This window comes from Callorhinus ursinus, unplaced genomic scaffold (genome assembly GCF_003265705.2).
Source record: "Callorhinus ursinus isolate GAN/ISIS: 27379988/994484 unplaced genomic scaffold, GSC_fseal_2.0 scaffold112, whole genome shotgun sequence".
Lineage (NCBI taxonomy): Eukaryota > Metazoa > Chordata > Mammalia > Carnivora > Otariidae > Callorhinus > Callorhinus ursinus.
In genome coordinates this window covers 603,627-619,132 of record NW_027397174.1, presented here as the reverse complement: position 1 = coordinate 619,132, position 15,506 = coordinate 603,627, and the positions used below count along the sequence as shown (strand labels likewise).

General features: G+C 37.6%; 1 protein-coding gene across 2 annotated transcripts in view; it reads right to left on the bottom strand.

Moving 5' to 3' along the window:
* The window catches only part of BRCC3 (BRCA1/BRCA2-containing complex subunit 3), a 58,791-nt gene that overhangs the window by 38,624 nt on the left and 4,661 nt on the right, over positions 1-15,506 (bottom strand). For both annotated transcript variants that reach the window (XM_025862875.2, XM_025862876.2), the window contains exons 4-6: positions 11,899-12,018; positions 8,749-8,836; positions 1,918-2,006 (exon numbers count right to left, since the gene is read on the bottom strand). In XM_025862875.2, coding sequence (XP_025718660.1) covers positions 1,918-2,006; positions 8,749-8,836; positions 11,899-12,018 — 297 coding nt within the window. The remainder of the gene's footprint in view (positions 1-1,917; positions 2,007-8,748; positions 8,837-11,898; positions 12,019-15,506) is intronic.

Genomic DNA, 15,506 nt, shown 5'->3' with positions numbered 1-15,506 from the left:
GAAAGAAAGAAAGGAAGGAAGGAAGGAAGGAAGGAAGGAAGGAAGGAAGGAAGGAAAGAAAGAAAGAAAGAAAGAAAGAGAGAGAGAGAGAAAGAGAAAGAAAGAAAGAAAGAAAGAAAGAAAGAAAGAAAGAAAGAAAGAGAGAGAGAGAGAGAGAGAGAGAGAGAAAGAAAGAAAGAAAGAAAGAAAGAAAGAAAGAAAGAAAGAAAGAAATATCACACAGAGAAGGATTAATATTGATACAGGTATAGCACTTTAGAAGATTCAAACCTAATACTCACATCCTTACATGAGTGGTATCCGAAGACCCTCTAGAAGTGGAAGGTTAAAAGGGATTCCAAAGATGGAATATGCCATAAATCAATTTCTATAAAGGATCATGTACTCAACTCAGTCAATATGAAATGGCCATAATGAAACATCTGTTCATGTGACAGCAAAGAATTTCTTATAAACATGAGAACCAAGAAACTAAGAACCAGAGCATTCGAACTGCTTTGTTGGAAGCTGACATTCAACTATTTATAATGACAATATGATGACAAAGCCAAAATCATTTCATATGAAATATAAAGTTCAAGATTACTGTTTCTGGAAAAGAGTGATTTTATGAATAATATTCATCATTAATATAAATGCTGACAATATAAATAATGTACTAAAGGACAGAGCACACTTGATAGTTTAGCCAAAATTCATTCCTACAATGTTAAATAGTAATTTTCTTTTTGTTTGAATTGACACATAGTCAAACCTCTTGACATAAACATAAAATTCAAACAGAAACACTCTAAATAGAGAATGGCAAGACTAGCCATTGATTGGGCTGCTTAACTTCTCTTAACTTCTCTGAGCTTCTCTGAGCTGGGCTCATCCATAAAATGCAGATAATAATAACCCTCAGGGCTCCTGGATGGCTCAGTCAGTTAAGCATCCAACGCTTGATTTCAGCTCAGGTCATTATCTTGGGGTGGTGAGATCGAGTCCCACATCAGGCTCTGTGCTCAGCACAGAGTCTGCTTGAGATTCTCTCTCCCTCTCCCTCTGCCCCTCCCCCACATTCTCTCTTTCTCTCTAAAATAAATAAATAAATCTTTAAAAAATAATCATCCTCATAGACCTGTTGTCAGGGTTAGAGCATATTTATGTAACACACCTAATAAGTAGGCACCATACAATAGATGATAAATGGCAGCACTTGTTACTATTATTAGCCAGCAAAATATATACAGAACCTGGCCCCTAATCATTACCTCCACTCCTCATAGTCAAACCTCCATCAACTCTTGCCTAGATTACTGCAGTACCTTCCTAACTGGTTTCACAGATGTCATGGATTCCACACTCCCTCCTTCCCCGTGCACCCACCCCCACCCCCTGACGAGTCTACTATCAACACAGTAGCCAGAGAGATCCCATTAAAACATAAAGTCACCCTCTAGTGGCTTCCCAAGTCAGTCAAATCAAAGGCCTCATGAGATCCGGCACCTGGTTCAGACCTCATTGTAAAATGATCAAATGAGTTATTGTCCAGACCAGGACACTTCCAAGAAGGAAAGGCGCTAACTAAAGAGGAGACTGGAATAATGGGGTACAACTGGGACCAACAGAGGCAAACTGGGACATATGGTCATGGTCTTCCTCATTCTGCTGTAGCCACACTGACTTCCTTGATGTCCCCTGAACATGCCACACTCACCTCAGGGTCTTTGCACTGGCTATTTCGTCTGCCTGGAACGCTCTTCCCCCAAGAAATCCAAGACTTGCTCCCTCACTTTCTTCAGGTCCTGACTCAATGACCCTTCTCATTGAAACCTTCCCTGGCCACCCTATTAAAATTGCAAAAAGATTTTTCTCTATTCTGTGTGTGTGTGTTTACACACACACGTGCACACACACACACACACACACAAATACCTTTGTGTTTTTATCTTCTATGAAACAGGAAAAAATAAGTCCTACAAAGCCTTGATCCATCATCTGGTACATGGCTTGCGTGCGAACATCTGAAAATAAAAATAAAAATCTCACAAACATGAAGATTTAAAGATCATAGCAGCATACAGTCCTCCCAGGGTTCAGATTCTACAGGCAGAACAGAGATATATCCTAAGGACAATATGACTGTCAAAGCATAAACATTTTACCAGATGAGGGAAGAGTACCATGAAAAGTCTGCAATTAAATAAGAAAAGCTAGATTAATAACTCTTCAGTTGGCCCCCCAAAATTTGATAATTCCTTCCACGGGACTCAGAGAGAAAGGAAGGCCCTGGAACAAGACAAATAGCTTCCTCAAATAAGCCTTTTGGTGGACATCTTTTAGGGAAGTAAATACATGAGACTTGACAATAAAGAATGGAAATGTAGAACTATTATGGAGGAAATTCTTACAGAGACTGTAACAGAATTAAAACCAACATTCCAGGGAGTAGAAACAAAATCTCACAAGATGGTTATGCAATTTAAGAAAAGGAAATCATAAACAGGCACCAAAGAACAATATTTGAAAGGATTAGTTAAAAGATTACCCCAAACTAAATAGAGGCTAAATTTAAAAATCTGAGGTCTTCAAACCATTGTTTATGAAGGATATAAAAGATCAGGTATTACAACAAAACACTGAAGGGTGTGGTTCGATCCAGGGACTTATGCCCAGTTACTTTGGCAATATGTTCTTAAACATTGGGACTTCTCCCCCGCGTCTTCCTAAGTAGGCTAAAAACTTTTTCATAAAATTTGTTTATAATGATTCTAAGGAGTATTGACTTGTAACTTCTAGAACAGAATGATTGTTTGGGAAAATGTAATTTGATACAGTGATTGGTTGTTTAAGCTTAATTGAAGTTGCAGCCTGTATCTGTCATGGGAGGTTGATTTAACCCAACTTTGGTGGCAATTACCTAATACATCACTGTTTTTGTTGCAGTGTGAATTACCTCACTCCATAAGAAAGAACTGAGCAGATCTTAAAATTATGAACATATACTTAACAGGACCAATAAAGCGTATATAAGAGTAACTTAAAAACCATGCCAAGTCTCATGAGATTTATTAAATAATCTACACTATTTAAATCACTTCCCTTTTTCTTTTGCAAACTATGTATAGATAAAATTTCAGTAAGTTAATGGTGTGGGTATGACATAACTTCAACTATCTCTTTCTCCACCAAACCTACACTTCGTCCTCCATTTCCTACGTTCATAAATAGCATTCCCACTTAACCAGTCAAACTGAGATGCAACAGAATTCTTAGGTCCCTGATTCATACAAATCTCAGTTCAAATACTGACTCCAGTTATGAGCCATCTCTGGTTTCAGACAAGGTATTTCAACTCTCAGCCTCAGCTTAGTTTCTATCCTTAAGAGCCGAGCACTCCTCATTAATTGGGAAGTGTTTTTAAGGAATAGAATCATTATAGTATCAAATGCTACATAAGATGGAGACATAAAATGTTTACTAGATTTTCTCTCTGGTTTTTGTTTTGTTTTGTTTGTTTTTTGGAGAGAGAGCATGCATGTGAGGGAGGGAGGGGCAGAGGGGTAGAGAGAAAGACAATCTCAAGCTGACTCCGCACTGAGCATAGAGCTGACATGGGGCTCGATCCCAGGACCCTGAGATCATGACCTGAGCCAAAACCAAGAGTCAGACGCTTTACTGATTGAGCCATCCGGGCATCCCTAATGTTTACTAGATTTTTAACATGGATGTCACTGATGACTTTCAGTGGACTGGAAGGCAGACTAGAGCAGGGCGAAGAGTGTGAATGAAAAGCGAGAAATGTCTTTGACCTGAAGGAGAAGTGGGATTGGCAAGTATTTCTGTTTTCTTAAACATGACGTAAAGCTCCATGAAGGCAGAGGTCTTTTTTTCTCATTCACTGCTTTATCCCCAGCACCTTGAGAAGGGCTGGACACATAGTAGACACTCAAATTTATTTGTTGAAGGAACAAATAAATGATGGGGAAAACCCACTACAGTGGAAACGGATAGAGATGTTGGAGAGAGAAGCACAAAGAAGAGTGTAAAGTTCTTCAAGTCATGGGAGGCAAATATTGAGAGCCAGAGTGGAAGGATGGGTATTAGCTAAGAGGAGGGAAAAGGAGAAGATGAGCCTAATGATAAGTGAGTAAAGAGAAATGGAGAAAATTCCTTTCTACTGACTCCCATTTCCTTTATTAAAGTAGGAAGCAGGGGCACCTGGGTGGCTCAGTCCCTTAAGTGTCTGCCTTTGGTTCAGGTCATGATCCCACGGTCCTAGGATCAAGTCCTGCATCGGGCTCCTTGCTCCTCCACCGGCTCCCTGCCGCCCCCCCCCGGTTGTGCTCTCTCTCTCTTCCTCTCTCTCTGTCAAATAAATAAATAAAATCTTTAAAAAAATAAAGTAGGAAGCAGTGTTATCCACTGAACGTGAAGGAGGAAGTGAGGAGTTCAGAGGTTTGGGAATGACAAAAAAGCTAAGGAACTGGTCTACATCGAAACTAAAAGGACATGATACTACACGCCATGCATGATCTGAGAATGAATTCTGGACTGGAAAGGAAAAATTGCTACAAAGGACAGAATTGGGAGAACTGGCAAAATTTGAATAAGCTCTGTAGATTACATGAAAGGATGATATCAATGTCAATTTTCCAGATTTTGATAATTGCACTGTGGTTATGGAAGTAAATATCCTTGTTCTTGAGAAACAGACAATTTAGTATTTAGGGATAAAGGAGCATCATGTCTACAACTTACTCTCAAATTGTATGTGTATAGAGAAAACGATAAAGCAAATGTGGCAAAAGGTTAACAGTTATTGAATGTGGTTCTTTATACAGTTCTTGCGGTTTTTCTGTAAGTCTGAAATTCTTTAATAATCAAGTTTTAAAGTGTTAGCAGGTGTGTTTGACCCATATCACCCTTGCCTTTGTTCACATACTTTCTCTATACCCCTGCTCCTTCACTGCAAAACCCAATCCAAAGCCAAAAGACTCACATTATACTCTTGAAGGAATAAGATTCTGAAAGTGGGTTATCAAGTTCTACTCCAAACCAGTTTCCATTTTATTCCCTATACGTAAAACTTTGTCCTTTGTATATTTTATTGTTATGGTGGGGAACATAATTTAACATTGTTAGAGTTTCATTATTTACTGTGCCTTTTATTACAGAATGGCCTATCTTCTCTCACTTACCCTTTTCCTAATGATGTAACTGTGACTTATTTTCTCCATATAGCTTAACCTAACCTGTTATTTTTTTTAGGTTTAAAGCTTGTCTTTTTATTCTTTTTTTTAAATTTAAAGTCTTTAAGTTTAAAGCTTGTCTTTTCTTTTTTTAATTTAAATTCAATTATTAATATATAATGTATCATTTGTTTCGGGGGTACAGGTCTGTGATTCATCAGTCTTACATAACACCCAGCACTCACCGTAACACATACCCTCCCCAACGTCCATCACCCAGCCACCCCATCTCCCTACCCCCGTCCCCTCCAGCAATCCTCAGTTTGTTTCCTAAGATTAAGAGTTTCTTACGGTTGTCTCCCTCTCTATAAAGCTTGTCTTTAATGACATTTTATTCTTGTATTTATTTTTTAGTCCTAAGGCTTTTATTTTTACATTTGCTGTTTCAACTCACTGGTGCAAATGTTCTTTATTTCTTCCTTATTGCTGTTACTCTTTATTCCCCCTTTAGTACTTTAACTGTTTTTCTTCCTCACAAAATCATAAGGTCCAAACCAGCAGAAACTGTGACTACATTGTTGCATCCAGGTTATCTTATAAATTTGTTGAATAATCATTTTTTACTCCTTCTCACTTGTCGTTCCTATTAAACATAATTACTGTACATACTTTAAATCATTGCTCATTTTTTTCCCAAGACTTGCTAACAGAGGGCACCTGTTTCACTCAATTCTTAAACAGCCATTTGGAGATGAGCTATGTATCTTTGTATCTACAAAATTCCTTAGGCTCTGGAAATCTACAACAATCTTGTCATTGTGAACACACGTTTAGTTGGGAGAGGATTTTTTCTTTAGTTTTATCTATAGTTTTGAGATCTTAGTATTTTTTGTTAATCCTTCCAGTGTTGTCTGCCCTTCAACTTTAGATAATCATGCTCTCTCCATGTCAAGTTATACAGATAAATGCTTTGGTATCTATCTTTGCTATTGTGCTAAGCATGGGACAAAATGCCTTATACATGATTTCATACACTGTTCCGATAACACGTTCCCCTTTTCTGTCAGCGAGGAAATCATGGTACAGAAAAGTTAAAAGATCTTCTCAACCAGTAAGTGGCTGAAATGAGATTCTAGCAGACCTGTTCCCTGACAGAATCCAAAGCTGCTATTCCCAACTCCCGTGCTTTAATAACTCTCTGAACTTTCTATTTCCTTTATTCCATTTTGCTATTTATTCCTTTTCCTTACCCAGTTACGTATTATTATTTTTTCAAGGTAAGGTCTCAATGCTCTAGTCTCCAAATTTATTTTGTGTTAAAATATTTTCATTTGCCTCCTTAATCTTATTTCATTATTTAGAGTTGGTTTTTTGTTCAGTTACATTCTGCAGTGACTTTGTTTTCCTAACAGCTCTAGGTTCTTGCTGAGCAGCTTGGCTCTTTTGCCCCTGAGAGGAAAATTCAATCATTCTCTGAATTCAGAACACTTTTTGGGTGTTCCACTTCAGAGACTGATAAAGTTCTTTTCCTAAGTTCTTACTTTTTTTGCCAGAAAATTCTCCACTCTACTCATAACCATAGTGACAATAACGTTCAGGAATATATACACTCCAGCCTTCCTTTCATTAGTGCTTGGTACTTCTCTCTGGCTATGCTACAACCATGGGAGAAATTTGAGGCAAATCTGATTTTTGTGTTGATGGTGGCAGGAAAGAAAATAGCTATTATTTTTGAGTAAAAGTTACATAAAAATCAAACACTGAGTTTATTCAGTGATATAAAGGTTTTACAGGAATACATTATAGCTATAAAAACAACCCTTATTAGGAAATTAGCGAGCTAAAGAATTTGAATAAGGTCAGTAACTTAAATAATATTATTTCAATGTTAATTTCTCAGTTTTCATAAATACACTGTGATTATGTAAGAGAATATCATCATGTTTAGGAAATCCATACCAAACGCTATTCAGGAGTTAAGGTGAATACTGGCTGTGACTTATTCTGAAATACTTCAGAAAAAACATACACACACACACACGCGCGCGCAGATAGAACGGAAGAAAATGTGGCGAATCCGGGGGGAGAGTATCAGGAATTCTTTGTACTATTTTATCAACTTTAAGTCTGAAACAGGTTTAAAAACACCTTATTTTTATTGCAAGTTCCAGCTTTAACCTTTTTTCTTTTCCAACTGAAATATATTTCTTGTTAATACAAGCTATCTTAGGCATGTCACTCTATGTTAACAGCAGGTCAGGTAAATTTCTGTCAGCAAGAAATAGAGCAAGTCTATTATCTCCCTTACTCTATATCAGTACTTAACTGGGACTATGCACCAGAATTCTTTGAGGAGTCTTTTCATAATATACCCACCTAGGACCTACTCCCAGAGGTTTTTATAGCAGGTCCAGGCTGGGAAAGATGAGTTTAAGACAGGTACATTTTATAAAAGCTCTCCCAGGTGATTCTGAGAAGTATCCCTGCCCACCCATTACTCTAGATACAGATGACCACTCATCTATTATTATAGTCTGAGACTGCACTGCTACTGATTTTTTGGCATTCATACCGTGGTGTAGATGAATATAGAACTTACAATCACCTCAAGCCCCTATGACTAGAAAGAGAACACCACATTGGAAAGAGCACTTAACCGATGTAAGCCTTGGTTTACTCCTCAGTACACTGCTGGGAGGATCTCTCACTCACAGGTTACCATGAGGATTAGAGGGGAAAACATTCATAAACCATTAGCAAATGGTTATATGCAGCTTGGATCTTTTGCCCGAGAGGAAATGTTAGTTTTTCCTCCAAGAATGTTAGTTCACGTTCACCAAGCAAAGTTATTCTACTTCTTTCAAGAGTCAGGTACAAACAACAACAACAACAAAATGACCATGATTCAGGAAAACCAGTAAAGATAAAAAGAGAGAAAACAATTTTGTTACATTATACTGATTAGTGGGGTGAGGAAGTAGGTTGAGAGCCTCAACAGCTGGATGGAATATGTGTTAAACCTCAATTTTGTAAATTTCAGCCCTCACACCTTTAAGTCTTCTGAATGGGAGTGTACTGGCCACTGGTATTCAGCAGTCAGCAATTTTCAGTTACAATGTAATTTTTTTTATATCAGCCAATTGTCAGGCTTTAGTTAGTAATGGTATCCTGAATACCGTCAAAATGGAGTGCTAAAATTTTCTCTATTAAAAACAGTATGACATAAATCATTACTTTTAAAACATAGCAAAATAAAAATAAGGGCACCTGTTTAAGGATAAAGTATGATTTAAAATAACCATCGTTCATGTAATGGAGAATGATACTGATTTCTAAAAACAACAAACATGGGGCGCCTTGGTAGCTCAGGCAGTTAAGTGTCTGCCCTCAGCTCAGGTCATGATCTCAAAGTTCTGGAATTGAGCCCCGCATCAGGCTCCCTGCTCAGCCAGGAGTCTGCTTCTCCCTCTCCCTCTGCCCCTCCCCACTGCTCATTCTCTTTCTCTCAAATAAATAAAATCTTTAAAAAACAAATAAATAAAAACAACAAATATTACAAGCCTATAATACTTACCAACATGTGAGGGCCAAACAGTTATATGAGGATGGGAATGATACCAGCCCACAACTCTCATGGGGCGACCTGTTAGTTCAGCCAACCTGTGTGTCTGTCAAGGTGTTTTCAACTTGTGGGAACAAAATTTGTGATGCTAATAAGGGCTCAGAAAGCATCCTGAGGTTTAAAATAAACCTATTATAATTTAATGTCAACAAAAGAATGAAATAAGGTCAATCCCCAGAATTTCCCAGACCTCCCATTTAAAGCCAAAGGTATTTCTTTTTAAAAATAGAATCAATTTGGGGCACCTGGCTGGTTCAGCCAGTAGAGCATGCAACTCTTGATCTCAGGGTTGTGAGTTCAAGCCCCAGGCTGAGTGTAGAAATTACTTTAAAAATTAATTAATTAAAATATAAAAATAGAATCCATCTGGCTTGCATTATCATATATAGTTATATTCTCTTAATCCAATTTAGCTAATATTTGAGCACTTAAATACTTAACACTGTGCTATCTGAAAAGAAGCTTATCTAAATCTTTGGAATTCACTCACATTATTAACTTGAGTAATCTTCTAGCCTCTCTCTAGCTCCATCCTACTCGGTTTTGAAAAAGAAACACAAGATTTAAAAAATTTGTTTGATTTCTCTCTGGCAGCCTGCCAGTGTCAACAATAGCAATTGGGATGGTTTCAGAGACCAAATGAACAAAGACCCCCCCACTTTGGTCTCCCCATGTGTCTAGAAATATACCACCAAAGAATATTTTCCTCCTTTGTTCTAGAAACAAAAATTTCCCATAACTCTATCTGAGGCTCTAAGTTGAGATAAGAATTCAACTTAAGGATAAGAAGCGGTCCCCTTCTGTTGCTGCTCATTGGGACTTCTGCTGGTATCTTATAAAATGCTGATTTGTTTTCCTGCAAATTACTTACATTAAAACACAATAATCCTTTCTATACAGCAAATCCTGAGAAAGAATACTTTTTAAATAATTTTTTAAATGCCAAAACTGACTTAACTTCTCTAAACCCATTTCTTCAGCTTGCAGGCTGGGGAAATTCCGCTTCCAACAGCAGTGAAGAGTAAATGAGGTAACCCATGCAAGATGTTTAGTAAATGCTTAACAGATAGTCATTGTAATGTCAAAGTGCAGTAACATGCAACAGTGTTTCCAGCCATCCCCCCATTTTGGGAATGGACTAGTTTCATCTTGAGGTTATAATATATAATCACAATAATAAACATCTTTTATACAATTATATTCCGGGAGACGGAGAATAGATTAGAGGTTGCCAGGAGTGGGAGTGGGTGTGATTTATACAGGGGGAGCATAAATTAGACCTTCATGGTGATGGAATAATTTTGCAATCTTGACTACTCTGGTGGTTACATATATTTGCACATGCAACAAAATGGCAACAGAATGACACACATTGTATCAGTGTCAGTTTTCTGGTTTCCATATTGTATTGTCAATTATTTGAGATGTAGCATTTGGGGGAAACTGGGTCAAGGGTACAGGGACTTTCTATACTATTTTTGTAACTTCCCATGAATCTATAATTATTTCAAAATAGAGTTTTTAAAAGAGATGGAAAAGGTACATGCTGTAAGAGATTGATACATGTGATTATATAAAAATGCAAAAACAATTTGATTGGAGAAATACACACACATCATGAATAAGCTGAGAAAAATCATTATCCTTATCACAAAGGGCTAATTTCCTTAACACAGAGTGCCTATAAATTAAGATTTCCAAAACAACAGAAAGATGGGCAAAGGAAATAACCAGATAATTTTGAGAAAAATAAATGATTCTTAAAAATTAAAAGCTGATCACATTTACTCATAAGTAGAAAAATGCTAATTAAAATTGCAAGAAATAAGATACAATTTTTTGCCAATCAGATTGGCATCAATCAAGAGCTTTGATATACCCTGGCCCGGTAGCACAAAAGCAAAAAACTGGGATAACCCACAGTGTTTATGAAGGTGTAGGGAAACAGGCACTCTTGCATATACTGCCAGAGTAAACTGGTTAGACAGCTACAGCCACAAGTACACATAACCTGTGCTCCAGCAATTGCAGCTCTAGGACTAGATTGTACAGATACATGCACACGTTTGTGAAATGCGAGTAATGTACAAGGTTACATTGCAGCACAGTAAAAGATTACAAACAACCTAAACATCCGCATGAGGACAGAATAGTCATCAGGGCTATATTCTGCAGTCAAAAGAATGAGGTAACTCTGTGTACTGATGTGAACAATAGTCCAGACACACTGTTAAGCAAAGTCATAAGTTATCATATATTAGTTTTTTTTAATAGAAAATATCTGTGTATGTTTCTGTATGCTCAGAATTCACCTGTAAGGATACATGAAAACCTGAAAACCCTGGTTATGTCCAGGGACAGACCATGAGGGAACTGGGGCTTAGAGGTTGGAGAGAAAATACTTACTTTGTACATGTTTTTGTACCTTTTAAAGTTTGTACTATGCATGTGAACTACCTATTTTTTAAAAAAGTTACTTTTTAATTGACAAGATAAACTTAATCAAAAAAACAATGAATTACTAAAAGCCATTGATGCAAATTTAACCTGCTATAGCTGAGGTATGGATCCCAATCATAGGAAGCAAATGTCCCATTTGACTCTTTTTTGGTTATATTTAACATGGAATATTGCATTCGGTTTTCAGCAATGCATTTTTTTTTTTGAGAGGCAGCCTCCAAAGAGAATCTCTCCAAAGAATAGAGACCAAGATCATCAAGGCTCTAGAAATGAAATCATATTAGGAAAACTTGGAGGGGGGCAGAGGACTGGAGAGGGGTAGTGCGGGAATGAAAGGAAGGAAGAGGGAACTCCCCCATAGAGTTCATTGTCTCGGGATTTGACCCTGGGATCTTTTGGCATTTAAGAGCAGGAATGTTAGAAATTTCTAATTTTTCCAATAAAAGCCACTCAAAAGGAAAAATGGAAAGAAATTCTGATTAACCAAACAATTGGATCTGATGGGTAAATAGGAAAACTGGGAAAGGGTCACCAGAAAGAAAACCTGTGAAATCTCCTCAAGCAGCCTAAGGCAGCAAACAGAGAAGCCTGGCCTGGAAGTCCCAGAGCACATAAAAGCTTCTTATTGATCAGTAAGGATATCTCTGCCTCTGTTGAGGCCGCAGACAGCTGCTCTGGAGAAATTTCCACTCGATCCTTCCTCTTATCAGAACGTCGCAAGATGATGACAGAATGAATGTGAACAATTCTGACGGTGTCAACCTAGAGGAAAATCCATAGAAATGTTTACTTCTGTCTCTCTCCAATAACACGTGTATTGTATTATATTATCAGGTTAAAAACTGCATTTAGAAAACTGACACTTTTCTCATGAATAACAGAATATGTCAAATAAAAGACATCCAACCTCAATATATGCATTTCAAAACAAAAACATAAATGCTAATATTTGGATGAAGAAAGAGCTTTTTAAATGATCAACTAATAATCATTTGATTTACAACTATGTGCAAGATACTCTCACAGAAAAGGATACAAATCAGAGTATGACAATCCAAGGCTAACAATCAGAGACGGACAATCCACGTGTTCAAAATGCTATCAGTTTGGTTAAGCAGCAAGTATCATACATGAAACTATAATGAAATAATGTAGTAAATCAATGCTACAAGAGCTTAGAGGAAAGGAGTCACTTAGATTAGAAAAAAATCTTCATTGGCCAACAAATGTACTATTTCCTGGCTGCTCTGAGAGTGTGTGAGTGTGCATGTGTGTGTGTGTTTACACAGAATTTCTAGAGATGCCAAATGGATGTGAGTAAGATGTTTGGGAGACAAGTTGGCCAACTGGTTTAAGTACAGAACCTGAGATGGAATGGCAGACAGTAAGACTAAGATCAGAATAAAAATGTATGGGACCTCAGATCCCATGATCTGCAGGATGAACTGGAAGGAAGGATATTGTTTCAGGTAGCCTGAATATGACATAATGATAAAATATTGGGCTAAGTGGATGGCAGAGCTGGAAAAAACAGATTTGAGATTCATTAAGAATTCACAAGAGTTGGTTGCTAATGGCCCATGGGTGACAGAGGACAGGAAGTTGTCAAGGACAACTTCTAAATTCAGGTTGAAACTCAGCTGGAACACAGGAGGCAGATCTAAGTTTAAAAAGGATCAGGAAGGAATGAAAATGAGCTGATCTAGGATGAGAAGATGTAAATAGAGTCAAGGAATAGTGTAGGGAGAGGGAGCGGAAGTCCAGGCCTGAATTAAGGGGGGGTACCCATGTTTAGGATGAGGCAGGCTAAGAGAAGCCAAAAAGGAAGACAGAGGAGTGAAAATCAGAAGAATGAAATGGTTCAAGAGTTTCATGGGAAAAGATGGGTGTGGCACTGGCAGATATGAAATCACAGAGGAGATTCTTGAAGTAAGCAGCCATTAGGCACATGTGGTTGCCTTTTGTGCCTTTTTGCACCAAGTGAACTCTTTCACAGCTTGAAATTCCCTGCTTATCCTGTAAAGAATTAGTCATTCTCCCTTCCCATACAACTGTTTTTATAATACACACATATCTCACTACAGTTTGTATCATGTTGACATAATTTTCTCCTCTACAAGAACATAAGCTTCTGAAGGGAAGGGAAAATGTTTTAGTTATATTTTTCTCCCCATCAACAGTACAGTGTCTGGCAGGCACAGAGTACATAATAAAGAAAATCAGAAGCAGAGATACAAAGACCCTTGACCTCTCAAGGAGCAACAAGACAAAAAGCTGAGTTTCCAACAGAAACAATGAAAGTCTAAAGAGGATGGAGTGACATATTAGAGTGCATCAAGACAAGATCTACCAACCAAGAATTCTCTATTCAAAGAATATATCCTTCAAAAATGAAGGCAAAATAAAGACATTTTCAAATGCAAAAAATTGAGAGAATTCATTATCAGCACAGAAGTACTAAAGAGACCTCTTCAGGCAGACAGAAAATCCCAGATACAAAAAAAGAAATGAAAAACACTGTAAAAGGTAAAATATGTGAGTAAATACAAACGAGTACTAACTGTATAAAACAGTAATAACAATGCCACAGGGGGGCTTAAAATATCTATAAATTAAAATATGTGACAACACTAATCTAAAAGTTGGGAGGGTATAAATGAAATTAGAGTGTTCTAAGGTTCTAGCATTATCAGGGAAATGGCAAAAATAGTAACTTGTATTAGACTAAAAAAATCAAGAATGCATACTGAAATATGTAGGATAACCACTAAAAGGAGAGTAAAAAAAAATGTTATAACAAGGAAGCTCAAAGTGGGATAATAAAGCATATCTGATTAATTCGAAAGGCGGCAAGAAAAAAGAGAAATAGCAAATAAGTGAGTCAAATATAAAGCAAAAAGATAAAGCCATAACCCATATATATATATATCAAGAATTACATTAAATATAATTGGACTAACACTCCAATTAAAAAGATTATCAGACTGGATTTTTTAAAAACTATATGAGGCTAATAAGAAACACACTTTAAATATCAGTACACAAAAAGACCAAAAATAAAAGGATGGAAAAAGATATGCCATGCCAACATCTACCAAAAAGATAAGGTCACTGAACTCATGAAGTTTAATATCTATTTGGCCATACAAATTCATACAGAATTCCAGATGAGGGCATGGACTCTTGAAAAATAAAATTACATCATTAAGACTGGCAATGTGTTTTAGTACGAGTTGATGCCCAGGGTGACTTTTTTCTCTCTCTATTGTGAGATAAGATTTCAGTGCCTAGAAGAAGGAGGAAACGAAGTTCAGGGTAGGATAGCAAGAACAGCCCAAACATAGATGAAAAACAAAATAAGGCAAGCATAAATAAAGGCCACAAAGGACTGACAGATGTCCCTGAAAGCCACTGGTAGCTGACGGGCTTGAGAGAGCCTGTTATAGTCATAGTCACATAAGATATTCCAGTTTAGGGGCGCCTGGGTGGCTCAGATGGTTAAGCGTCTGCCTTTGGCTCAGGTCATGATCCCAGGGTCATGGGATCGAGCCCCACATTGGGCTCCTGGCTCAGTGGGAAGCCTGCTTCTCCCTCTGCCTCTCTCCCTGCTCATGCTTTCTCTCTCTGTATCTCTGTGTCTCAAATGAATAAATAAAATCTTAAAAAAAAAAAAGATATTCCAGTTTAGCTAGATTGGCTCTACGCCTTTTCAGTCTTGGAATTCAAGTACTAAAACCCAGTTGCTTTTGCTTTTGCTCCTCTGTCTGGGTATAGAACAAGGGCTAGCAAAATATGGCCTGCCCAGCCATGGTGGCAGAGCTAAGTAACTGCAACAAAGAATGTATGATCCACAAAGCTAAAAATATTTACCATCAGGCCCTTTATAGAAATGTGTGCCCCCTGGCATGCCTCTCCACAGCTCATGGGCAGGTAAACACTAATTTCCTATTTTAGGGAAGGTATGTTCATTCATACAACATATATTTATTGACTATATATTTATATGTAAGGCACTACGTGAGGGCCTAAGTACACAAAGATAAACAGGATACAGTAGTCATGTCCAGGAAGAGAGAGAGGTAAACAACTCTAAGACAACATATATGCACTGTGACAGGTATGTTCAAGGAGCTACCATAGCACAGAGGAGGCTATCTAACCTAGCACACAGGTCAGGACAGATTCCTTAAAGGAGACAAGTGGCACCTGCAAGGGGTTAAGGAGTTAACCAAGCAGAGGAGAGGGAAGCG